At 35.4% G+C, this 27,858-nt stretch overlaps 1 protein-coding gene across 2 annotated transcripts; it reads right to left on the bottom strand.

The window, feature by feature from the left end:
- Positions 1-78: 78 nt before the first annotated feature.
- LOC114296830 (uncharacterized) lies at positions 79-27,095 on the bottom strand. Of its 2 annotated transcripts, XM_082892171.1 has the most exons (4): positions 26,177-27,095; positions 963-1,055; positions 485-552; positions 79-394 (listed from the first exon to the last, which is right to left on the bottom strand). In XM_082892171.1, exons 1-4 carry the CDS (start codon positions 26,933-26,935, stop codon positions 265-267), a joined length of 1,050 nt encoding a protein of 349 aa, XP_082748297.1. In that variant the 5' UTR covers positions 26,936-27,095; the 3' UTR covers positions 79-264. The 2 variants fall into 2 exon arrangements, with proteins under 2 accessions (XP_082748297.1, XP_082748298.1); XM_082892172.1 differs by lacking the exons at positions 79-394; positions 485-552; positions 963-1,055 and adding an exon at positions 7,581-8,183.
- Positions 27,096-27,858: the final 763 nt, after the last annotated feature.

Below are 27,858 nucleotides of genomic sequence, written 5' to 3'. Positions count from 1 at the left end.
TACATTAGGTTAGTCACTCACTATCTCATATGGTGTTACAAAGCTAAGCAATTTGTAGAAGCTAGGCTCAATGAAATCTTTTTGGCTTGCAAAGAGGTACATTATTACTAGAATTGCAGTTTCAAAATTAAAATGAGACTGATGATGATGAAGAACCACAACAATTCATTGGCTCTCTCTCTCTCTCTCTTACAATGTAGCAATTAAGATCTATAATACACACACACACACATATATATATAACATTCATTGGGCATTTGGATCTTAGACATCAAGCTTTGGGCTACCCAAAACAAACGATTTGATTAAATCATTCAACAAATGTGGAGATTCGACATTTGCTGCATGTCCTGTGTCCTTAATAATCTTTAACTTTGATTTTGGTCCCAAATGCCTGCATATGCATTCCAACAATATAGAACAATGATCATATACTTTGTATTGAATATGCAAGATGTGATCTACGGGAGACCCAAAAGATTACCTTTGCAATTGATGGCCCAAACGTAGAGGGAAGATATTGTCCTTGTCTCCCCAAATAAGCAGGGTTTCCTTTCATCATCAAGTAAAAAATCTCATGTGTGAAAAAACAAGTAGCTGAGAATTTCGCATGTTTAATCTCTTTTTTTTTTTCAAAAACATAAAAATAGGAAATTGGTGTGCAATATTTGTTCGGTAGATTGATTGTAATAATAATAATAATAATTTGAATAAACCCCTTTTCATGATTTTTTTGAATTTTTGAAGACTACTTTACACAAAAATGAAAGCAAGCAATAGGTGATTATGAACTTTTTACTATTTTTGTTCATGAAAACATAAAACAATAACAAAAAAAGAAAATGAAAGAGAAAACAAAAAATTTGAAAATGATACATAACATGAATAATTGTCATATGATATATATATATATATATATATATATAGACTTAGGGTAATCTAGAGATTTAAAATTAAGTAACCTGCGTTAGAATGGGGAGATCAGAATCTGCTTTCTTTGCTAGTAAGTATTCCACCAGCTCTAGTCTCTCTTTCTTGTAATTCTTAAACATCACCTAGAAAATTCACAATGCCAACAAGTACTTGTGAGAGTCTTTTTATTTTTTTTTATAGAGAAAATTAGTGAAAATTCCAATTTAAATATGGTATAAGACATTAGATCCAAAGTAAAATCTTATTTGGTGATAAAGACATGTCCAAAAATTCATTAGCGTCGAGAAAAGTCACCAGTGGTGGTAACTGGCAGCAGCAAGTGGTGGTGGTGAGGTATAGAAATGTGTGATATTCAACAAATAGTGTGTCAAATGGGTGACATGTGTCACATTTCAACATATAGGTAGGTTGGTAAATTTCAACATATAAGAAAATAGGCTTTGTGAATTTCAACAGATAGACAAATTGCCTGATTTCAAGAGATAGACAGATATGTTAAGTTCAGAAGATAGTTGTCCTTTTGGACAAATTGTGTCTTTTTGGCCCAAAAGGATTAGAGCTTGGTCCTAATAGCCCAAAAGATTAAGAAATTGACTTATGGCCAGAGTGCCCTTTGGGTCCAAATTACCCCCTACCTGGACATGCGAGAACAAATCCCTATAGACCTTGAAGTTAATGATAGGGCAAATCTCCAGTGACCTCTTGGGAGACTCGAACTTGAAATCTTAGATCTTATCTTCAAGACTTTACAGCTGGGCTAAAGTCTTTACTACTACAAACTTGATTGTTACAACTCTTCATCAAGATTGTGATAAACACTTTAAGCAACTCAAAGTCGGTTGTAGATTACGCGAATTGAGCTCAATTTCAATTAAATCTCAAATTTGTAAACAAATTTGATGAGGCCATTTTATGCATAGAAAAAATAAAAGCAAAAGGGTTAAGCTTGTGCTCTAACTAGAACTAGAGAGGTTTAGTTCAAATTTGGTACTGGTAGTGTCACGACTCGAACCCACCCCTATGGGTTAAGGCCATAACCGGCCAGTAATCACGAGATTACCTACGGCCTCAAACCAAATAAGACAAGACTCATCAGAGTAAAAGGGGCCAAACGGAAGCAAATTTAAAACTTTGTCCATAGAGCCGTGGTTATATGCACACCACAACATTCCATATGTACATATGTTAATAACTCACAACAGAAAGTGTAATGACATAAGATTCTATACAGACAGGATCATCCAAACTAAGTCAACCCATGAAAACTATATACAGACGTATTTAAAACTTCGTTAACCTGACAAAATGTAAATACCTAACAAAAGGGGGAAGACGGGTCTCGTGCATGAGACACAAGGGCTGACTCTCTCAAAACTTTAGTTGTTCCATACAGACTTCACTGAGGCTGGGTCTGGACTTCTCTTGGCTCATCTACAAACGCATAAATGAGCGTGAGCGAAAGCCCAGTGAATAATATCAAATCAAATACAGAAGTTGCATAACAATGTAGAACAACATGCTCCAAACGGCCTTGGGCCCAATTCATATTTTTATTTAACAGATATATAACTATACGAAATTCAAATCAAGTGACTGTAGTTCCAAACATTCTGGCCTTTGGCCCATTCAGCTTTCCATTCATGTCGAAACGGCCTTTGGCCCATTCATTTATGTCAAAACGGTCTTCGGCCTATTCATTTCTGTCAAAATGGCCTTCGGCCCATTCGTTTACGTCAAAACGGCCTTCGGCCCACTCATTCATGTCAAAACGACCTTAGGTCCATTCATATATGTCCAAATGACCTTCGGTCCACTCATTTCTATCAAAACGACCTTCGGTCCATTCATTTTTGTCAAAACGACCTTTGGTCCATTCGTTTACGTCAAAACGGCCTTCGGCCCACTCATTTATGTCAAAACGACCTTAAGTCCATTTATTTCTATCAAAACGACCTTCGGTCCATTCGTTTACGTCAAAACGGCCTTCGGCCTATACATTCGTGTCAAAACGGCCTTCGGCCCACTCATTTATGTCAAAACGACCTTAGGTCCATTTATTTCTATCAAAACGACCTTAGGTCCATTTATTCATATCGAAACGACCTTCGGTCCATTTATTCGTTCATGTCAGACTTTTGTCTACAATCCCAATTAGCAACTCATAAAGCTTATAAGGGAATAAACAGTTGGACATTGCTAAGCTTTCAAATATCGATATTACTCACAGTGATCAGCTTGTGGATTTGTCTTGGAGCTTGACCCTACACATTTCATGAACACAAAAGGGTCACTAACAGTTCAATCTGTTCTTTAATTCACATATTCCTCTTTAGGCTTTATTCTTATCTCGTTAACTCATTTACAATGCTCAATGCATGCCTAAGAGTGTTTACAAGTGAAAGAGAACGGAAAACAGAACACAGAATGAAATTTCAGAATTTTAAAAAATAAGGTCCCCGCTCGAGCGTGGACTTCCCCGCTCGAGCGGACACTTAAGGCCTGCAAAAATACTGGTTATATCAAAATCACGCTCGGACATTAACTCTACCGCTCGAGCGGATGGCCTGTCTGCATAGCTCCCCGCTCGAGCGTCAACTTCCTCGCTCGAGCGGGAACCATGTTTGCAAAAAGTGCTGGGAGCATGATTTTTCCACTCCAGCGGCACTTAACCCGCTCGAGCGGACATCAAAAATCTAGATTTTCCAGATTGAGTTCTTGAGCTCCAATTCGATTTTCAACCAACAAATCATGCATGTTATGGCTCAATTCTCAAGTATAAGTATACTAATATGATGTAAACCCTAAATCTCAACCCAATGGAGCTCAATTCACAATTAATTCACATGCATGCCCCAATCTCCCATCAAACTCATTCTAACATAACAAATTCATACATTCAAGCTCATATCTTCATAAATTGTACATGCATGTGATGAATTAGCCACATTCTTAACTTAGACAACACAAATGGTGATCAAAACATGAGTTTCAACCAAAACTCTACTTGAATCATGTATTTCAAGCTTATACATGCTATTTCAACACAATTTCTTACATGCATGCATATGTCAAGCTTTAATTCAACAAAACCAACCCAATTTCATTTCAATCTTACTCTTGATCACCCAATTAGCTTGAACACACAAAATTACAAACTATAATCCAAGAATTACTCACCTAGAAGCTTTGATTCTCACAATCTATAATAATTCTTGGATTATCTTCAAGGTTCCCAAGCTTTAAGCTACAATTTGCACAATTCTCTCCTTTCTCCCTCTCTACAGCCGACTCTCCTCTAATTTGAGTCCCAAATCAGTCAAATGAAGCAAGAACGGAGAATAGAGGGTGTAGTGCCCTTACCCAACAAAACCCACTATTGGCATTATAATAATAATAATAAGGTAATAGGGTACTAATTAATCGTTTTGAATCTAATTATTTTGATCCAAATCAATTTCTAATTAAATTTCACCGTAGGTTCTAAAAATTATGCTAATCACAATGGCGTAATCGATTTCGAATTTTGTGGCCGATAAGGCCTCCAATTTAATTTCCAAAGCAGATTATTCAAACAGATATTCCTACAGTGAACAGATAGAACTTCGAAATCACATATATTCACAAAATGACACATAAAATCATATTAAACACATCATCATACTCGTATTAAGGACCAATTAGCATCCTATAGAACAGGGGTATTACAGGTAGGCACACCCTCGGTATCTAGATTGGTCATTTTATTGGACTGGCCCTAATATATTATCCAAGCAAAATGAAATTTGCCCAACATAAATAGCCATATAATAGGATTAGGAATGAATCCAAAATTGTAACTTAGGCGAGTGTAAGAACATGGAACAAATACTAGAAAAAATTGTCGATAAAAGTTTAGAAAACATTAATTTTTCCCAACACTAAAATATATTATTATTATTATTAACAAAATATTTTTATAAACATAGTGAATATAAAGAATTTGATCATATAGTTGAACATATTTTTCATTTGCATTAACTTATATATCTGATTAAGGCTGAATTGTATATCATTGAGGTCGATAATTGAGATTTCTTAACCCTAACATTTAATCAAGTACATTTTACAATTGTTTAATGTTAATCAGGTTGGATGTGTTTGAAGTACAAAATGAGCAAAAAATGAAATTTTAACTTAAAAGCCATTCCTACATGTACAGAGGGTCATTCTTGTATGTGCGGCTTCTCATCTTGAAGTTCAAAGCATTCTAAAAAATCCGCACATGCAGAGGGTTTTTCCCGCACGTGCGGCGACATTTCCCACACGTGCGGCTTAACCTCGTTTTGCATGTGTGACGTTCTAAACTTGTTTTCAGGCCTACAAGGTATAAAAAGGAAAAAAAAGAGCTGAAAAGGGTTCAGATATTTTTCCAAAGAAAAAGAGAGGCTAGTGTTTGGAGAGAAAAAGCTTGGAGCTTCAAAGATGTCTTCCATGGTGGCTTCTCCCTCTTCCACTTCCCACTTCTCCATGAGTGGCTAGTCTTCTATTCTCGAGGGTTTTGATGAAACCCTAGCCATGCAAATAGATTTTTTTAGGCTTTGATTGTATAACGATTTAAATAAATGTATTGATGTTTTAGAAGTATATAATAATATTTCTATTCTTTTCTTTTCTTCAAGTATTTTACTATCTGTGATTGTCAAACGCTTTCCATACATTTGTTTTCTTTGCATTTGTGTTCAAAGTAAGGGACAAGTCATGCTACGAGAGACAAGTCATGTTGCTACCATAGTTTAGAGCGAACGACTCGTGCTACTTGAGATGATTTGTGCCTGTACGTTGAATGCAACAATCCTCTTAATCAATGTTTCAAACTTGTAGTTGTAACACATTGGGTAGTTCAAAACGAATTGCAATTGATGGCCAATGTTAAATCTTATTTATGTGACTAGTGGCGAATTTTTTGCTTTGCGATTTTTCCAAAGTCAATATCTCAAACCCTAATTTTAATTTTCAATTCAATTTCTCAACTTCATTTTGACTTTTATTTAGTCATATTATCCACTAATCTTTTTATCAAAACTAATTTAGGAACCTAGCAATTAAATTAGTTTAATTTCACAATTGTCTTTGTAGATTGATAACTAGACTTGCCCTTATTCTAAGAAATTTTAGGTATAGTTTAGTGTTTATTTTTAGTGTGCCAAATGACCCATTAAATTTTGGCACCGTTGCCGAGGACTCCTGGCAAAATTAATTAATTTAAAGTTATATTCTTATTTTAATTTTTTGTTTAGGATTTTACATTCTTATGTTGCCAAGTGTGCAAAATTTGTTGCTAGTAGAGCTATCGCTAAAGCGCAATCAAGCTTAAAATAAATGTTAAAAAAAAAGTGAGAGCTAAACACGTCAAACAAAGCACCAAAGTGCTAAAAAGTAAGAGCTCAAGCATAGGTTGGAGACAACAGCCTACACATTAAGCACCCGCAAGATGAGTAAAGCATTTTTGTTAACCACTATGAGTATTTCTTTCTTTAGTATTTTTGTTTTTGTAGATAGCACATAAGAGTCAGAACTTAGTGTGTTTGTGAGTGGTGTATGCACGGGCACCATTCTTGTCGCCTTGAACTTTGGAATTTATACCTTGAACTAGAGAAGACTCTTAGAAACCTTAGAGCCTCTTCCCATGTTCCTAGTGTAGCTCGACTTTTTCGGCCCCCTTTCGGAAGCTCGAAAGAAGCTCTACAGTTTAGACTCATGCGGTTCTGAATCTAATCTCACAAGTGCAATGTGAAATTGATAAACACCAAAGAGTCCAAATCCGACAAATCGTTTGAAAAATTGATTTTGAATTAAAAATGCCAAAATTAGACTGCTTTGCCAGATACAGAGTCGCCACCTAGATATTTTATTTTGAAAAATTTAGGAAACCCATGACTCATGCCAAAGGCCACGTGTCCGTCATCACCAAGATTGTCTCAACTTGGGAACTTAGGTACGAGAGGGGAAGGTCATAAATTGAGCACCCCCGCTCACACGATCAAGGATCGGCCTCTACTAATCATGATATGATTTTTATCAACATTATATGCTCTTGTTCCGGTTTATTAGGCTAGCATTTACTATATGATATGCGCACACAAGGTATAGACTAGTTTGCTCAAATTGAAACAATTTAATTTCATGTTCGTTTTGAAAGTTGTTTCGAAATATGTACCACTTGAAAAAGTGGTCGCATATGAACATTACCCAAATTGTTCCAATTCAATCAATAATCCTTTATCCACAGGTGTTCAAGCAGTTTAACAAGTAAGCACTTAGCCTCATGGCAAGCATGCTACTCATGGCAATCACTCACACTCATGCAAGTATGCTAAAGCACTAAAAACTCACCTAGTACTCTAAGCCAAAAAAGAAACTAGTTAGAAAAATGCATATTCTTAACTATGCCAAATGTCTAATGCAACACATGCAATATGCAATTAATAGGCTCGACTATTAATATGACATATGAATTGATTTTGATAACATGCGATCTAAGCACGTATTCAAAGAATGTATCGAAACAACAATGCAGTTAGAATGATACGCCGAGTTTTGGTGCATGCAATACAAGATGAATGGATGCAAACATGTGATATGCTAATTGAAACGTGATATCCCTAATCTAACCATCAAAAGCTGATAAATAAAAAGGAGAAAGACGTGGGATTGGAAGACATACACATTATTACATTACGCTCCCACGAAGGAGAGTCTGAATGAACTAACTAGCTAACTAATTAATCTAAGCTAATTATTACAACAAATTGAACTAATTAGCTAACTATTCTAGCTAACTAATTATTACAAACCGAATTAATTAACTATTCTAGCTAATCAATTATAATTACAACATGAAGCGAATTAGCTATTCTAACTAATTATCACAAAAGCCACTAGTTAAGCATAACATTGATCTATTACAACACGGATCCCAATGATCGATATAGAGCTCATGTATGAACGCGGTTTCCACTTGAAAAGCCACTGTTTTGCTGCTGCATGCCTCTGTTGCTCAGTAGGACACTTACACTGATTTCCACTTCCAGACCAGCTCTGTTCTGTCTTAGAAAGACCCTATAGAATTTTCACTAGTGGCTGACAGGGGACCGGTCGGCCACTGATGATGGCCTGTCAGCCACTGCTGATTTGGACTTCCTTGTTGCAACAGAGTGTAAACAGAGCAGGACAGTGTATTTCTCAAGGGTTGTTTGTACTGTGCATCCCTCCTTATCATCAAAACATCTCAAAGGAGTTATATACTTAGCTCTCAAAACCATCAATCAAGCAATTTCATTGCATGATGGCCAAAGAACTAATATGTACAAGTTCAATAAATGCACAAACAAGACCAAAAGCCTTCACCCTATCATGTATGATCAAGGGCAATGGTGACCTTGGAAACTTGGCACATTTCATCACTTTGAGTATGAAATGTCCCAATTTTCCTTGTGTTCAAATTAACGTCCGATTTGAAACACAACAAAACATAACCAATTTCTTATCTTGCATCATTTTAGTTGCAACTTTTAGTTACTCATTTTAGATTACCAACCATTTCTTAACAAATTAAGTCTACTGGTGACTCAAATCCTCTAAAGAGAAGGAAGTGTCAAACAAGGGGTGGTTTAAGGCAAGAGAGAGGTGTCATGCCGTTAGTAATGAACCCCTAAAAGAGGATTAAACCATTAAGCATGGACCTCAATCTCAAGCTTACAGAATTCTAAGGTTGAAACAACCCTCAAAGCAAATGAAAAAGTCAAGAAATGAGGGAGGTTGCAGAGATTAATAGTGCTGAAATTAAGTGAGAAAAACACTAAAACAACGCAATCAACTCAAACAAGTGGTGTCTAAAGGCCTAAAACACCAAGCTTGTGAGGACACTTACACTACAAGCATGCAAAGCAAGTCTCAAAAGCACTAAACAGTCAAAAATAGAGGCAACGCAGTCTTAAATAGAGCCTAAAACATGTTGGAATTAAGCTACAAAGGGCTAGAAAAATAAGCTAACACATAGAGCTAACTAGGCTAGCAAACAAGACATAAGGAAGGGAGGCTAACCCCTCCAAATTTGGACTTCAAAACATGATTTTCACCACTGAAATAACTCTAAAATTCAGTGTTTAAAAGCCCAAAAAAAAGATAGTTTGAAAGTGGGAAACAAAGGTGGAAAGGCCTTGCAAACAAGGAATAAAGAAGGGTGAACCACCCCCTAACCTTAAATGGCCTAAAATCACCAATTTCAGCCCACAAAAATAGAGTTTTTATAGCCCCAAAACAATCCAAAAATAGTGGGAAAAAGATAGAAAAACAAGTATACAAAGAAAGGTAAAAGGAGAAGTGTTATACCTCTTGAAGCAAAGACTAATTCTAGGCAACAATTCAAGCCAAAACTACCTTCTAGAGCTCCAAGAAGGCCTCAAGAAACCTTAGCTCAAAGATGAACAACTTTGGTTAAGGAGGTATAGGCAAAAGTGTAATGTATGTAGGCCAATATGCACAAATTTGTGAGAGAGAGAGAGAGAGAAAGAAAGAAATGTAGAGAGAGAGAGAGAGATTTTTGTTCAAAAAATTCTAACCCTAAAAAATGGAGAAGGAGACTCCCTATATATAGAAAACATGAATTCTATATAAGGAGATCTAGCCCTACACGTGGGTGTAGATGTATGCATTTGTGCAAACAGCTAGCATAAAATATCTGCAAAATACACTAGTGGCCGTCGGCCACTATTGGTGGCCGACTGGCTACACTAATGGCCGACAACTAGGAGACATGGCCGATAGCCCATGGTGGTAGCCGACAGGTCACCAGAAGGTTCAGGCTTGAAACACCTAGGTTTTGGTCTAAAAACAAGGCATAGAATGGATAGGGTTTAAAGGCTCAAAGATAGGGCATTCCGCTGAGGACTACGAGCACTAAAATGGGCACATGCAGTCATAATCATCGAGTGCACAAGCGATGAAGTCCAATTCTTGAGGACGGTCAAAAATGGAGTGTCTATACCTAGGCTTGAATATCCATATCTAGAAGAAATGGATGAACAAAATGCTATCCTGAATGGGCCAAACCGGACCCTCAAGGATTACTTCATACCCATTGCATACACTTCACCATCATGCATTCAGTTACTGAACACCACTACGACCCACTATGAGATTATGTCCAACACTATTCAAATGCTTCCATCATTCCACGGACTTGCTCATGATGACCCTTACAAGCATTTGCACGAATTTTTAGAAATTTCCTCTACAGAGAAGATCCAGAATTTCACCGATGAGGCCTTTAGGTTGAGATTATTCCTATTTTCAATCAAGGATAAGACCAAACATTGGTTGAACTCCTTAACTGCTAATTCTATCACAACCTTGAACCAATTATAGCAGAAGTTTTTGAAGAAGTATTTTCCTATTGGTAAGACCAACCAACTAAAGTGAGCCATCACAAATTTTTCTCATGTTAATGGTGAGCAATTTCACGAGACGTGGGAGAGACTTTGTGACCTTCTTCAACAGTGTCCTTACCACCAAGTACCTGATTGACAACTTGTCCAGACCTTCTATTATGGCTTAACTGAGCCTTACCGCCAAATGGTGGATTCATCTTATGGTGGGACATTTATGGCAAAGGGTGATGCCGAGGCGTGGTAATTATTTGAAAACCTGAGTGATAATTCTCTTCACCATGCCTCTACAGCCTAGCAAGTTTGGTAACCTGTTATTGGAGTCCTAAAAGGAGAATGAGTTTATGAGGTTGGGCACAATGTCAAGCGGCATGAAGATTGATTAGAAAAATTATTAAAATTTTATCTTAGCGGTAGAGGAATGTAAGAAGTGCCTTGTGATGAGGGTCTCCACGAAAGATTAGGGTGATTTCTCTATCACGGGTTGTATGTGTCGGAGTATGGATCATTACCCGGTCTGGAGAGTCCTTGAGCTGCATTCACATGCTCTTGGACTAACTTCAAAAATTGTGGTGCCAAAGGGCACTCACTCAAGTCATGAGCAAGACACTCACTTCATTGCCAAGCTTGAGGCCCAATTGGGTCAAATGGCCAATAACATGAATAAGAGAGATGAGAGAAAATTACCGAGTCAGGCTGTGGCCAACCCTACGAGGCAATATGAGATAGATGGGTCGAGTGTGAGTGAAAAGCACCATGAACAAGTGCAGGTGGTAATTACTTTACAAAGTGGAAGGGAGTTAGAACCTCAGCCAATTACGTCTGATACAACCAAGGCTAAGAAGGGTGACCACGGTGGTAAGCCTGATGAGAGCAAAGTGATGAAGAAACACCAAAAGGGGATGACTTGGCCCCTAATACTTCAAATGAGCCTAAGGCACCATACATGCCTAAGGCACCCTTTCCCCAATGCCTTGATACATTGTCCCCTTTCAATAAAAAGGTAACATCTATGGAGGCGATGATGAAGATTTTTAAACAAATGAAAATCAACCTCCATCTGTTGGAGAAAATTAAACAAGTACCCTTCTATACAAAATCTTTGAAGGACCTATGTATGCAAAAACGTAAATCTAGGACACACGTGTCCCAAAAGGTCCTACTCACTAAGCAAGTAAGCTCCATCTTGTGAAGTGACACACTCCTAAAGCTTAAATACCCAGGTGCCCCAACCATTGCATGCATCATAGGGTACCTATTCATTTATAGGGCTTTGCTAGAATTAGGGACGAGTGTTAATTTATTGCTATACTTTGTGTACGAGGAATTCAGGCTTGGCGAGTTGAAGACCACCATTGTCACATTTCAATTAGCTGGCCAGTCACTCAAGGTGGCTCGTAGTACAATTGAGGATGTTCTAGTGAAGGTCGATGGGTTTTATTTCCCTGTTGACTTCTTAGTTTTAGACATGGAATCGATAGCTAGCACTAAGAAGCAAATTCCGGCGATCTTAGGTCAACCCTTCTTGACCATTGCCAATGCTAGCATAAATTGTCGTATCGGGGTTATGGATGTTTTCATTTGGGAATATACAAGTGAAACTTAATATATTTTAATCATCCTAACAACCCTTTGAAGGGGAAGAATGCCTATTCGTGGATATGGTATGTAAGATAGTGGAAGGGGTTTTACTCTCCATTCTTGTTGAGGACCCCTCTAGAAGCATGTCTACCTCACTTTGGGATAGACAATTTTGATATTGAGGGGTCAATAAAGGAAGTCAATGCTCTACTTGACACTCCATCGACTCTAGACTTTCTACCTTGGCAAGCTTCATTTGAGCCATTACCTTCATTGTCTAGCGAACCCGCCTTACCATAACTTAAGGCACCACCCTGGCTTGAGCTGAAGCCATTATCGGCTACACTCAAGTATGTATTTCTGGGTCCTAATGAGACACTCCTGTTTATCATAGCGTCTGACTTGATTGTTGGTCAAGAGAGTTAGCTTCTAAGAGTGTTATAGGGTGGGTAGTGGTTGATTTAAGGGGTATCGATCCCTCTGTTTGCATGCATCACATCCATCTTAAGGAGGATGCTAAACCTTTTTGTGAAATGCAAAAGAAGTTGAACCCCAACATGAAAGAGGTGGTTAAGAAAGAGGTAATGCAGTTGTTAGATGCGGCTATTATAAACCCTATATCTGATAGCAAGTAGGTGAGTCCCACACAAGTGGTACCCAAAAATTCAGGTATCACAGTGGTAAAAAAAGAGAGAGGAGAGCTTGTCCCCACAAGAACCACCACCGGGTGGTGAGTGTGTATTGATTACCGAAAGCTCAACTTCATGACTGGGAAAGATCACTTCCCTTTGCCATTTATTGATCAAATCCTATAGAGGTTACCGGGGCAGGGTTACTATTGCTTTCTTAATGGGTACTTTGGTTATAATCAAGTTCTTGTGTACCTTGCTGACCAAGAAAAGACCACATTTACTTGTCCCTTTAGCTCTTTTGCCTATAGAAGGATGCCTTTTGGGCTATGCAATGCACCGGCGACCTTTAAAGGGTGCATGATGGCCATATTTTCTGATATGGTGGAGAAGTTTTTAGAAGTCTTCATCGATGACTTCTCTGCGTTTGGCCCATCTTTCAATCAATTAGCTGTTTTACTTGTTTATCATAGTTAATTTACTTAAGTAGAGTTGTGGTATAGTAGTATAATTTACGAATTGTTTAGTTTTGTACATTACTATTTTATTAATTTTCTTTACTGTAACAAAAGAAAATGATAGACTAATGTGTTGTTTATTAATGTATTGTTTATTGTATCATAAAAAAATTAAATAAAAACTTAAAAAATAGAGGATGGAGAATTCTAATTGTGTGTTATGGAAATCAATGGAGAAACATGTGCTTTGACATTATATTTTATTCTCACTCATGTTTCACGGGTATTCTTTGTATATGTTGTTGGTGTTTGCAGGACATGAGTTGATGTGCACCATCTCGGGCTTCCAAAAAAGCCAAAGGTTCCTAATTGGCACCATCATCGCCATCGCCATCGCCATCGTCACCACCACCCTCGCCACCACCACCATGTCAGCAATCCAGAGATGAGTGGGCTCATCAGCCGCTTTAAAAGCTAACATGGTTCAACATTCGGTATTTTCAAGATGACCCATTCACCTCTTGAGCTGTTCAGCAACCATGGGACTGGCAACATTTGGGTTTTTGCATTGTCACTGCTTCTGCCTACCCTCGTTTGGTTAGGCTCTTCTATAAAAACATGTACGAGTAGCCCATGGTATCATCTTTAAATCTCTACTCCACTATTGATGATCATGAAATTGCAATCATACCCTCAATGATTCCAAGGGCTTTGAACTTCCAACTACTCATTTCTCGACATTGAGGATAGCACCCCCATACCACGATTCATTCAAGAGTTTTTTTCCAGGAGCCCATGGTGATAATTCTTTCTCCTACTTACGCCGCAGCAGGCACCCGGCATGCTTACTATCTATTGACTCGGTGCTTCACAAGAATGCCCTTATACTTGGGCATAAAGCTGAATGTCGCAAAGGGTTCATGCGGGTTTTATATCGCCACCAACACGACTATCAGGTTGATCTTCAGCCCATCATCTGGGGGCACATACATAAATTCTTGCGGGGAGGCAGTTCGGTCTTAACCCGTGTAGAATATAAGTTGGCCTCTTCCATTTGCCAACCTTCTCACTCTCTTCTTCCAGATGAATGGTCTTGAGATTGACCCTGATGAAAAGTTCGACACTGTCATCTTGGAGTTCAGCTAACGAGAATGGCAGCATAGTCTCTTCCGGATCCCACCATAGGGTGGTGCCCCGGTTGATGCGGAGGATGTTCACATGCATAACCTTCCACCTCCTGCCTCTCCAATGCCTGCCCCTCTGGAGCATGTAAAAAGAGAAAATAAAATAAGGAGAACTCGTGAGTACCAAAAGAGGAAGTAAACATCCGAGTGAACCCTATTTGTGAACTACGTAAGGCTTGATTCCCTTTTACAGGATAAGTAGGCAACGAATTTAGCCCCAAGCTATTCAACTCGGTTGTTTTGTCCATGTTTGATTGATTTATCTTAGCCCAAGTTCGTTTGTCCTACTATTTTCTCTGTAACGATTTCATTTGTAGGGCAGATCACGTGGTGATATAGTGGTGAAAATGAATGCTGTGAATTTTGTGCTAAGGTGTTTGATCAAAGGTAGTGCATCTTGAGGGTTGATTTCAAGTATGTTAGGTAGTGACCATTTGCAAAAATGTGTTTTTATTTTTTAATAAAAGTTACCAATTTTCTCAAGTAGTTTTGCAAACTGAACCATTCTTTTGGACCCAAAAGGAAGCTTTTTAATACCTACATCTTCAATTATAGGATTTCAAACAAAAGAGGAGCAAACATGTGATTTCTAACTTCCATGTTAATCAAGTTATTACACTGAAAAGTAAAAAAGAAAAGGTCAAAGCAATGAACTAGGGGCGTAATTGAGTCAAGTCCTCGATCTCCTCCCTGCTGCATCAAAAGACTCTGCTACCAGGGACACATCTGCCAGTGCTTCTTCCTCAAGCTGAAACAAGCACCCACTAGAAAAGGCATGACTGAAGCTCTCAGCAGGAACCAGGAGCTCTCTTATTCCCTAATTAGTCGTGTACCAGAAGAGATGCTTGGCCCAGAGTGGAAATGATGCTGGATACTCACTTTCATTAGCAGGACGAGTCTGGTCATGTCCAAACTACTGATCACACTTAATCATGATCGATGCAACTTTGTCTGATCGGTTACCTGATTCATCACCGATGTACGCCACATTACCTATTCCACGTCGGATCTACGTCATCGCTCCAACCTTTCTGTAGAAAATAGAAAAGGGCCTCCATGGTGAGGCCAAGTGCAAAATGCCACACAGTTCACGCCACATGGATGGTGCATCCTTTCAGTGTGAGTGCATGTACACTAGTATTCATTCTACAATTCCATATTCAAAGGAATATTTCATGTAACTCTTTATTAAGAGCTCCATCTTTTACTCTCATTTCAATGTAGGACAAGTTTCCAACTTGTTTTGAAACCTTCCAAAAAAAAAAAAAAAAAAAAGGTTTTGAAAACACCCAAACAACTTTTAATTTGAAAATTCCCCAACACCACACTGCTTATTATTTGACACTTATTAAATTATCTCTCACAATCCTAGCAAAAGGCACTGCATCTTATAATTTCAACTAATAATATCAAGTTGAGACACCATGTAAACATATTCCAAAACCACGACATAATTTTTCTATCAAAAAAGTTTGGTAGCTCGAATTTGAGTTTGCCTGAATCGTCTGAATTTGTGCATGCTGATCGACCGCCTGGACGACTACTCGGACAATCGGTGCAACACTTGTCTATTGCGGTTGTTACCATTGTCCACCGCGGGTATCACCTTGTTGTCGGTCGACTGATCGAATGACTGACAAACTAAAATACAGATCATTCGGACAAACTCAAATTCGAATTACGTAGTATTGTTGTATTGCTATTTTTCTATTTTCCACATGAGCGATTCATGGATGATAAACCATGAGTACAACAATGATGTAACATGAGCAAATCATCAATGTGTGGGTCAATTTCCGACTACACTGCCAAACTAGTACTCAGCTGTAGAACACCAGCATAATAGATTAAGCCTGAACAACCTGGCACAGAAATATAAGAATCCCGTGGTGGTTCGTCCACCTGGGGGCACTCCGACGATCAAGTCAGTAAAATATCTCTCAAAGATAACCAATAGTGCTTAACTCACTAGACAGAGCATAAAAGACATACTTTAGACCCATGTGGGTGCCTTTCTTTTATAGCCAACATAATCCTAGTCCCAATAGAAGCCAAGCTCTAATGGACTTAGGATTACTGCTAATCTTGGACTCCCAGTAGGATTAGGATAAACTCTCTAAGAGTCTTATCTTTACCCAAACTGAAGTCTTCTCTTATTCTAGGACTCTTGTCCCTTATCCGCTTATCCCGAATTCCGGTATTTCTCGCAGATAACCTCGGCCTTGCCGAGATCATCTCGGCGTCATGACCAAGACACGTGGCACCTCGGCTGGCACTTCGGTGACACCTCCGCGACGTGTTGTCATTCAAAAATTATGTCCCCATAACTACCCCCTAGGTTCTATTACCTCGACATCCTGAGGTGATGGAACCTATATCATTTCTTCCATTTTACCACGTCAGCTAAGCTCACTTCATTATTTGTTGCCGAAGTCAGAACTTGTCGGCTCAATATGACCAAGACCTATAGTCTGCTTTCATAAATGCTTTAGAACTAGTCGACCAAGTTCGTTCAAATATCTCAACCGAAATCATCCTCTTAGCCGAGGTATTTGCTTCATTGAATCAAGAACTCCAAGAGTGCTAGCATGCGTATGAGCTGGTACGCACAGTATTTCAACTGTTTTCACCATGTGTCTTTCCCTTATTGGACCGGATCTGATACGTGCCATCAAGTCGCATCATTTTTTACACGCAACGTCTGTCAAGCACGTCGTCCAAGGCACCATAATTGCCATTTTGCCCCCATTTTCATGTTTTTTGATCAAAATCAAAATTTTCTCTCTCAAATCCTTCATTGCTGCTTTTGCGAAGCTTTCTGCAATCAATTTCGCTTTCTCCCTTCAGTGAGGCTTTCGTTGTACTTCTTTGCTTACTACCATCGTTTGACACCGGCGTACTTCACACCGGCCTTTTTGTAATCTAAACAATCATTCTTCAATGTTAGGTTGAAGTGTCTTTTTTTCTTTTCTGAATGCATTCTTTAATTTCTTCTTTCAACATGGTTGCATGTGTCTTCCTTTTACTCTTGTACGATTCTATACTTAAAATAATTTGCATGTCTTCAAAATACACCTTAACTGTGCAATCTCCTCTTGGTGTAACACCTCAGTTGTACCCACTAATCGGTTTACCTCAGCCTCGGCTTAACACTTTATAATACTTTCACAAGTGTTATTTACAACTTGATACTTCACTTTTAGCAAGACTTCTGTTTTCAAATTTCTTCCAAGTCTTGGCAACATGGTAATCTCGGCAAGTATGTAGATATTTCTTTCAACATAACCTTGACTTAACTTGAAAATTTTTCTCAAAATTTCAACAAGTGTTAAACCACTCTTCTTTTAATATAACCTCGGTTAACTTCAACTTGTAAACTTTTCTCAAGTTTCAACAAGTGTTAACACATGATCTCAGTTTAACTTCAACTTGTAAACTTTTCTCAAGTTTCAACAAGTGTTAAACATCATCTCGGTTTAACTTCAACTTGTAAACTTTTCTCAAGTTTCAACAAGTGTTAAACATAATCTCGGCTTGTGAAATTCCAACTCCCAAGCATCATTCTTCAGTCCTGTGCCCCTAATGTGAACTTAAGTTCCACTTGGGTTCTCATTAGGCACGTGGCTTTGACCTTGATAATGTTCTATAAGCAAGGGATCTGCCTCCTGCATGGCTTCTACATACTCCTTTGTGGAAAAAAATTCTTTAACTTAGGCCAAGCTCTTCTATTCTCGGACTTAATCATCTAAGCTGAGATCTTGTCTTCTAGGATCTGGGATTCCAGATCTGGAATTTGGGATCTGCTCACTTGGGCTTAGCTCTTGTCTTCTCGTGTCCAGTATTATCTCAGCTTTGCTTCGGCGAACCATTTCTCTTATCTTGTTTGGACGCCTTTGTCCCCGGCGTGTCTTCCTTGGCTCTGGCATACTTTTCTATTCTGGCCATCAGCTCCTCCATGCTTTTCGGCAATGTCTTTGCCAGTGATTTTCGAAGCAGGCAGTCATCTTTCAAGCCGTTTTTAAACGACATGACCGCCACCTCTTGGTTGCATCCTGGTATTTGGTTGAAGACCTCATAATACCTTTTGGCATAGGCCCTATGGCTTTCATCCTCGCCGATCTTCAGGGCCATTAGGGCGTCTACCCTCAATGACTGTAGTTTATTTGTCACGAACCTGGCCACAAACATCTCGGCCAGGCCTTCCCAGCTTTTCACAATTCCTTTCGGCAACTTCTGAAACCAATCCGATGCAATTTTCCCGAATGATGAGAGGAACAATTTATAGAGCAACGACTCGTTCCCAGTGTATAACGCTATCGCATTCAGGAATAATCCGATGTGAAAGTTGGGGTCCGACTTCCCATCGTATATCTGAAACCTCGACATACTGAATCTCTTCGGGACCTCAACTTTGTCTAATTCTTCTGAGAACGGCGTTCTTGGTTTGACCGGGGAGGTTACCTCGGCATCTTGTTGCTTTCTCTGTAGGTGATCTCCTAGATCCTTTTTGGTTCGTCCAAGGGCTCAGCTATCTCCGGATTTCAGCCTCTTTGGCGCACTACTTCTAGTGTCATCGGGAGTCCTTTTGGACCTCCCTCCACTGGTCATGTCGAAACAGAGTTCCTTCCCTTGGACATCCCGATGTTCTTTGGTGCAAGTTTTTGTTTGACGTACTTTCTAGGATTCTCCATGCTCGATCTCCCGCGAAGGCCGGTGAGAATGTCCCTTGGTCCCGCTATGCTGAGGAACTGCAGGAACCGTTTTCTGCCCCCCTTTCTGGGCACCTTTCTTGGCCGCTGGAATCGGCGTATCTTGTAGCGGGAACGCTGGCTGCATGACGTTGTTCTGCATCATGAAATTGACGACCGTTTGCAAGTTCGCCAATTTGTCTACCATTCCCTTTATCTCGTCGTCCCTCCGTATGCATCTATCTTTCCATACCTGGAGGTCATCCTCGTTATAATACCCGCTCCGGTCCGATTTCTTCAGTACGCCGCCCTCCTAGCTGACGTCCTTTTCTCTGTGATTCTTATCACGAGTCTCTTTGTTACAGTTGTCTTCTTCGACGTCAAGGTTAATATGTTCCCCACTCTCGGTAAGGGTGTCGTCCCCAACCTTCTCTTTCTGTCTATCGTTGGCCATCTATTCTCCTTTCTTTCTCACAGACGGCGCCAAATTGTATGGGTCAATTTCTGACCACACTGCCAAACTAGTACTTAGCTGTAGAACACCGGCAGAATAGATTAAGCCTGAACAACCTGTCACAGAAAGATAAGAATCCCGCGGTGGTTCGTCCACCCGGGGGCACTCCGACGATCAAGTCAGTAAAATATCTCTCAAAGATAACCAATCGTGCTTAACTCACTAGACAGAGCATAAAAGATATACCTTAGACCCATGGGGGTGCCTTTTTTTTATAGCCAATACAATCCTAGTCCCAATAGAAGCCTAACTCCAATGGGCTTAGGATTACTGCTAATCTTGGACTTTCAATACGATTAGGATAAACTCTCTAAGAGTCTTATCTTTACCTAAACTGAAATCTTCTCTCATCTTAGGACTCTTGTCCCTTATCCGCTTATCCCGGATTTCGGTATTTCTCGCAGATAACCTCGGACTAGCCGAGATTATCTTGGCGTCATGAGCAGGACACGTGACACCTCGACTGACATTTTAGTGACACCTCGACCTCGTGTTGTCATTCAAAAATTATGTTCCCACAATCAACTAACAGGCCACATTATTTATTGGAAATAATGCTATATACACATTTTTGGAATACAAGGTACCGAATCCACATGAGCCCACATGTTTGTTTGTGTCGAGTAAAAAGATGTATAAAAATTGAGTCTATGGATATCATTTTCGAGCAACTATTCTGTTTCTCCGGATCACCAAACATGTGTTCATGTCTAATAATAATAGAATAATGCTTGGGACCCCCTTTTGGGGGTCACCCCCTCACCCCCTTTGCCACGTGGCGGGTGGTGATTGGAGGAGCAGGAAAAAAAAGAAAAAGAAAAAGAAAAAGTAACCAATGAGAGAGAGAGGGGGTCAAAGGGGGTGAGGGGAAAAGGGGGGATGAATCATTGTTGATAATAATAATAAAAAAAAAAAGGAAATTACCCTTCGCATGAATTTTTAAAAGTTATTATACATTAATGGAAAAATTTATAATTTTAATAATTAATATTTATAATATTTACTATTTTTTTTACAAAATAAATTGTTTGACATCAATTGCGATGTAATTTCGGGGCTTTTCCCAAACTAAACCCTTTTTGCATGATATTTCCCAAACTAGGTCACCTTTTGACGGATTTTCCAAACTAAGTTAAAGCGTTATTACAAATCGTGCTTTTACTGTTAGAAGGCCAAAGTTTGATGAATAGTGAAATCGCTATTTAAAATCGCGATTTTAATTAAGAGAGCGCTGTTTCAAATCGCGCTTTTAACATAAAAAAATTTTGTAAAAAAAACGTTATTTAAAATCGCGCTTTCACTGTGTATATAATTTTTTTTTTTTTTTTTTTTTAGAAAACGCGAATTCAAATCGCGTTTCTACTGTTGAGGACTCTAACACACACACCAATGGGGCACCCACAACACTCAAACATCATTGAAATAATATAATTTTTATATATAATAATAATTTATAATAATCAATTATATAATTTTTATAATTTTCGTAAATATAAATCATTTTTAGGTTATGATTTATAATACGTATGTAAAGATAAAAAATTTTATAATCAAAAATAATTTTTACAATTTTTATAATCAAAAATAATTTATAATACGTATGTATTATAAAATTTGTTGTAATAATTTATAATACGTATGTATTTAAATCTTTACATTTTTTATTTAAAATTGTTTACAGTAAACCCATCTTCACATTTTATAATACGTATGTATTATTCAAAAATAATTTATAAAAATTTATAATTAATACGTATGTAAATAATTTAATACGTATTTTCACATTTACATTTACAGTAAACTCATCTTCACATTTACATACGTATGGTTTAAGAGTAAATTTTTTGATAAATGACTTAAATAATAAATCAAACCATCCATAACCTAAATTTTTTTACCCTTACATACGTATGTTTTAAATAATTTATAAAAATTATTGTCATACGTATGTAAAAATTGATTATAAAAATTGCAAAAATTATTTATAAATTGATTATAAATTATTTAAAAATTATTATCAAAAATTATTTATAAATTGCAATTTTTAAACCATACGTATGGCTTGGTATAGGCGCGGGTTCAATCCACGCCAACTCCTATTTTTTTTTTTCACTCACTCTATACTTTATATATTTATTATATAATTTTTTTATCAAAAAAAAGTAAAACAATTGTTTGGTTAACTAAAATTTTTTTCTATAAAATACAAATTTTTTCAAAATGTCAACATAATTGTTTAAAAAGTATTCAGTATATTTGGTTTGAGTTTTTTGGATTTACTTATTTGAAAACTGAGTTTTTTGATTTTCGTTTTTTTTTTGTTTTTATTTTAAACATTTTTTTTTTTACTTTTTTAGATGCACCTTAGTTATTTCTATCTAAAAATTAAAAAATTTTAGTACTGATAAATAATTTTTGATAATAATTTTTAAATAATTTATAAATAATTTTTGTAATTTTTATAATCGATTTTTACATACGTATGGCAATAATTTTTATAAATTATTTAAACCATACATATGTAAGGGTAAAAAAATTTAGGTTATGGATGGCTTGATTTATCATTAAAGTCATTTATCAAAAAATTTACCCTTAAACCATACGTATGTAAATGTGAAGATGAGTTTACTGTAAATGTAAATATGAAGATACGTATTAAATTATTTACATACGTATTAATTATAAATTTTTATAAATTATTTTTGAATAATACATACGTATTATAAAATGTGAAGATGGGTTTATTGTAAAAAATTTTAAATAAAAAATGTAAAGATTTAAATAATACATACGTATTATAAATTATTTTTGATTATAAAAATTGTAAAAATTATTTTTGATTATAAAATTTTTTATCCTTGCATACGTATTATAAATCAAACCATTCATAACCTAAAAATAATTTATATTTGCGAAAATTATAAAAATTATATAATTAATTATTATAAATTATTATTATATATAAAAATTATATTATTTCAATGATGCTTGAGTGTTGTGGGTGCCCCCATTGGTGTGTGTGTGTCAGAGTGCTCAACAGTAGAAACGCGATTTGAATTCGCGTTTTCTAAAAAAATAAATAAATTATATACACAATAAAAGCGCGATTTTAAATAGCATTTTTTTCACAAAATTTTTTTATGTTAAAAGCGCGATTTGAAACAGCGCTCTCTTAATTAAAATCGCGATTTTGAATAGCGATTTCACTATTCATCAAATTTTGGCCTCCTAACAGTAAAAGTACGATTTGTAATAGCGCTTTAGCTTAGTTTGGGAAATCCGTCAAAAGGTGACCTAGTTTGGGAAATACCATGCAAAAAGGGCTTAGTTTGGGAAAAGCCCCTGTAATTTCTCCTAATGTAAATTAAAAAATTAAAATAAAAAAGTTAGATTTCCTCTGAAGAATCATCTAGATTAGAGACTGTTGTTCTGACTCGTAAAATCCATCACAAATTTCGTTTAGATAATCCGAATAATTTATTTTGTATGATCATTTGTGTATACTCTCCACCAAAATATATATATATATATATACATCTGATAATCGTAACATATTCCATATATGACATTTGTGTCCAAAAAAATGAATGACAAATATGTTTTTAAGAATAAACCGCCTTCCTTTTCTTTTCCTTTTTTTTTTTTTTTGTGTGTATGTGTGACAAAACACAATAAATTGAATTACAGTTATCAAATAAAAAAACAAGATACATTAAATAGGTTACGATTATCAAACTGTTTTGTTTTTCATTTTTGCGGATGATATTCATCTACAAAATGAATGTTTCTGACCATTAAAAAAACCCATGGTGAGGTCTAGCTAGTCCTGAAAATATTAATTATTTTTATAATCCAAAAATTAAAAATAATATAAGTAAATGATAAATTACCATTTATCGAGCATACAATTTTTAAAAATAATATTAAAATTTCCCATTAAGAAACTTCCACGTAATTAGTAAAATAAAAAGGAAAATATTAAGAAGTATTCAAAATTTGAAATATCAAATTAAATGTGATTGTAATCATAACAAATTGAAAACTACACCATAAATTTGAATTTTAAATACTTCTAAATAAATGTGTTTGAAACAACAAACATTTCTACTACATAATAAGCTAGATTAAATGAAGGTGTTTGACCTAATGGTTGTATAGCATCGCTTATAATATGAGATTTCAGATTCAATTTTTATAAAAAAAAAAAAAAGGTTTGATATCTTTTATTGTGTTTATTGCTCCCTCATTATGAAGTTATATGTGTAATTCTTTTCTTCTCAAGTTGAAATTATTTATTATGGCAGTTATTGAGCCTACTAATTGTTAAACTTTAATTGTTCACTTTAATATAATACTTATCATATTTATAATTAATATCTCACCAAATAAAAAATAAATAAAACAATTTGATTATCCCAAATAGAACTCAAGATTGGGAGCTGCTGCATTTGGAAACTCCTATCATGCATCCTACATGCTGCAACTCGTTGTTACTTGACCAATAATAACGCCTTTGCCTAAATTATAAAAGGAAAATGTCAAATCAGTGATATTTATAAAGAAATAATTATAAATTAGTGATAAATTTTATACATATTAATAATTAAAAACAGATTTTTTTTTTAATGTATTTGTAATTTTTTTGTTTAAAAAATAAAGTCTATTGTAATTTTCCCAATTATAAACTCAATAAAATCCCTTCTGAAAAAAAAACTCAAGAAAATATTTTGTCTAATAGGTTGTACTGTATACTTGTTTTTCTCACATACACAATCATTCTCGATAAGTTCTACATCTATAATAGACACATGAGTACACCACGATCCCAACATGATGATTGGCAAAATGGAATTTTTCAAAAAAAGAAAGAAAAAAATTACAATTCTGTCCAATCTTTTAAAAATAATTTGAAATAAATAGTAAATTTTATAAATATCAAAAATTATAATTATAATTTTTTTTTCATAAATCTGTAATTATTTTGTGTCAAACCCACTTTAATAAAACAGTGATGTTACATGTACTAATTAATGTATCAATACTAATTATGACATTATTATTGACCCCACTCATTGTACAAATTACAAATACCAAAAGTCTCTTAAATTATGTCACATCATCAATTGATACACTAATTAGTGTATTAATTGGTGTATACAACATTATTCTTAATATAATTTTACCAAAACAAAAAAGAATAAAGTTTTTTGACTTTTTATACCATAAGCATTAACACTATGTTTGAATTTTGATATTATATTTTAGATTTATTAATAAAAATAAACTTGAAATATAAATAATAAGAAATATTTTTTCACTTTATTTTTGTTATTGTTTTCTCTATTTTTTATTTTTCTCCATAACTCCATAACCTAAGCATAGCATAAATTTGTAAAAAGAAAAGTGAAATTTGGCAGATCCTACCTTGTGCAAAATAAAACAAAAATAAATAACTTCCCTCATTTTAGAGAATGATCAAATGAATAAGTGAAACATGTGTGGTTCTGATTTGTTCTCACTTAAACTTCTACTAATTTATTTATAATTAATTTTTCTATTTCTTCTTTATTTGATGTTTTATTGTGAAATTATCTTGTTCTTTTTATTTTTGTTCATATTTTCATTTTTGTCGATAAATCAATTTAGGATGAAAAAACATATGAGAGTAAGGCTTCGACTGTTTTGACTTTACATCAAAAAAATAGTTTTCATGTACATTGATTTTGTGCAATAAAAAAATAAAAATAAATAATAGATAAATAAAATTTATTAACATTTGAAATAAAAATTTATGTTGAGTAGAAAACTAACATAGAGTTACTTTTTTTTTTTTTTTTGTTAATTTTTTAAAAGATCAATTTACTAAAAGAACAGAGCCCAAAGTGAATTTCTTAAAAATTGACTTGTGAAAGTAAGTTATTATTATGAGAAGTGAAAAATATATTTTTTTAAAATATGTTTTAACTTTTTGTTAAATCAAATAACAAAAAAAGATGTAAAATATTACTCTCTCCGTCTTAAATTGTTTGTAAAAAATCTAATTTATTAAGGAGACATGCAATCCTTAAATTTTAATTCAATTTTTGAAATCAACCTATAAAAAAAAATTAATTTAATTTTGAATTATTATTATTATTTTTTTCCATCATAGCCCTTCGATTTCAATTTTAAACATTTCAAAATAGAAAGTGAATAAACATTTTAAAACAAATTAAATAAAAAAAAAAAGTGGATCAATAAAATGGGACTGTCAGAGTATATTTTAGTGAAAATGTTAGGTGGAAGGAATTACATGTGGATGAGTGAGTGACACAGCCAAGGCAAGCAAGGAAGGAGTAATAATGGAATCTATACTCTCTCTTGAGTTGCTCGTTGACTTTTTACTTGCTGAGTTATTGGACCTATTTTTGGTCCAATTTCCGTAATTCATATCGTTAATATTTTAAAACTTATTAAATATATTATATATGTAAAAAATTAAGTTGATCGGATATTAAAAAATACATTCGGATCATTAAACTAAAAATTATTTTTTAAAAAAACTTAATAAACAATTTTTCGAATACATACTTTATGATATCCGATCAACGTGATTTTTGCAAGTATAATATGGTTGATAGATCTTAAAATATGAACAGTTTAAATTATTAAAATTAAGTTTAAAAATGAACCCAATAACCTAGCAAATAGACAGTCAAGGAGAGAGCTCGAAAAGAAGATCTTGATTCGTAATAATGGGATGGGAGAGTGAGAGAGAGACTCACAATGAGAAATTCCCTTAAGAAGAAGTCAGGGACCCACTTGGAAATAGCGTACTTGTGGATTGCCATAGCCGCGAGGAAGCGCATATCGTCAGGTTTCTCAGGGCAAAGCATGTTCGTCCATTTTCTCCCAATCCGATGTTCTCGTTTCTGCGCCTCTGTAAACCCTATTCCACTACTGACGATCACCAGTTTCTCCACCATCTCTGGATAAATATGAGCCATCTGATACCCGACCCAACCCCCGTAACTAAGAGCATACACCGAGAACCTCTCCACACCCAATCTCTTCAACCCTTGACCCACACAAACCGCTTGAAACTCTACTGCCCGGTCCGACCGTTTTGAGTAGGACTTGCCGAAGAACAACAGGTCTGGTATGAACAAATTGAAGCTTTCTGAGAGTTGACCCACTTGGCGGATGAACTGCCATGTGGAAGTGCTACCGTAGCCATGGATTAAGACTAGGACTGGTTTGTTGAACTTCCTGTGGTTGGCGGTCCAATAGTGCATGGTGGTGTGATCATCTAAGTCGACGGTGCATGGTGACAAACCACAGGTTCGGTAGTAGAGGGATATCATGGCATCAACGATTGTAACAATGAAGGGGAATCGATTCGTATGGGATAAACCCAACTCTATGAATTGTGTTGTCGCAATTTTGATGGAGAGATACACTGAGAGGAGATCATCAAACCACTTTTTGCAGTTAAACTGAAACAAGTCCATCATGGATGGATGGATGGGCAATTGAGATGTCATATGTGCATCACAACGGAATGCTCCCTCCTCAAAGTTGTTTACTCTAGTGGGATTTGAGATTTAAAAATTAAGAATTTAAAAAATATATATATAGTGAGTGTTTGGGAAATGAGTTTTTTTGTAAGTTTTTTTAGTTATAGGTTATTATTGGAGAATTTTTTTTTTGTGTTTGGGAAGATAGTTGGATTTTTTTATGGTTGAATGTGATGTTTGTGAGATAAAAAGTAAAATGATTATGGGTTTGATGTGATATTTTGTTTGGATTGATTTTTTTTAGTTTTGTAACCAATTTGTCTTTTAGTGAAAAAAATAAAAAAAAAACCAAAAACCAAACTTCCCAAATCCGTGCTATGCACAACATGTAAAAACATTAAAAATATATTTTTATACAAAATAATATAAATAATTAAATTTTTATATGTAAATTATTAAATCTCAAAAGATTGAAATTTACAATTTAGGTCCCACAATTTATTTATTATTTTTTTAATTTCTCACAAATTTAACCATGTAACTTTCAACCCCCTTACTAGAATTGCAAACGTAGGTACGCTCAACCAAAACAACTTGAGTTGAGCTTAAATTTTTTTAAAGATTGAATAACATAATTTTTAATTAAGTGAAAACTTATGCAAAAATTTAAAAATTTAAATTAAATTTGAGTGGATTTGGGCAAAAACACCAAATAACTTGAGAAATCAAAACAAAATTATATATATAAATTATTTGCTAATTTATTTTTTAAAATATTAAATAAAATTAATTAAAATTTAATATTAATAAACAAAAGAAAAAGCGGTATACTTAAGATTTCTAATAGAATTTTTCTTCAAAATATTTAGAAAATACAGTGGATATTAGAAAATTTTAAGTTTTTATAACGGCATAAATAATTTAAATATGATTTTTTAGAAATTCTTTTT

This window comes from Camellia sinensis, chromosome 10 (genome assembly GCF_055761805.1).
Source record: "Camellia sinensis isolate YWXY chromosome 10, ASM5576180v1, whole genome shotgun sequence".
Classification (NCBI taxonomy): Eukaryota; Viridiplantae; Streptophyta; class Magnoliopsida; order Ericales; family Theaceae; genus Camellia; species Camellia sinensis.
Note: the sequence above shows the minus strand (reverse complement) of the source record. Positions and strands in the feature narration are given on the sequence as shown.

Coding starts and splice junctions, on each gene's coding strand:
- LOC114296830 (XM_082892171.1), bottom strand. CDS start 26,935: ATGACATCTCAATTGCCCATCCATCCATCCATGATGGACTTGTTTCAG. Junction 553..962: donor ATCTCCCCATTCTAACGCAG/GTTACTTAATTT, acceptor TGATGATGAAAG/GAAACCCTGCTTATTTGGGG. Junction 395..484: donor TTGGGCCATCAATTGCAAAG/GTAATCTTTTGG, acceptor ATGCATATGCAG/GCATTTGGGACCAAAATCAA.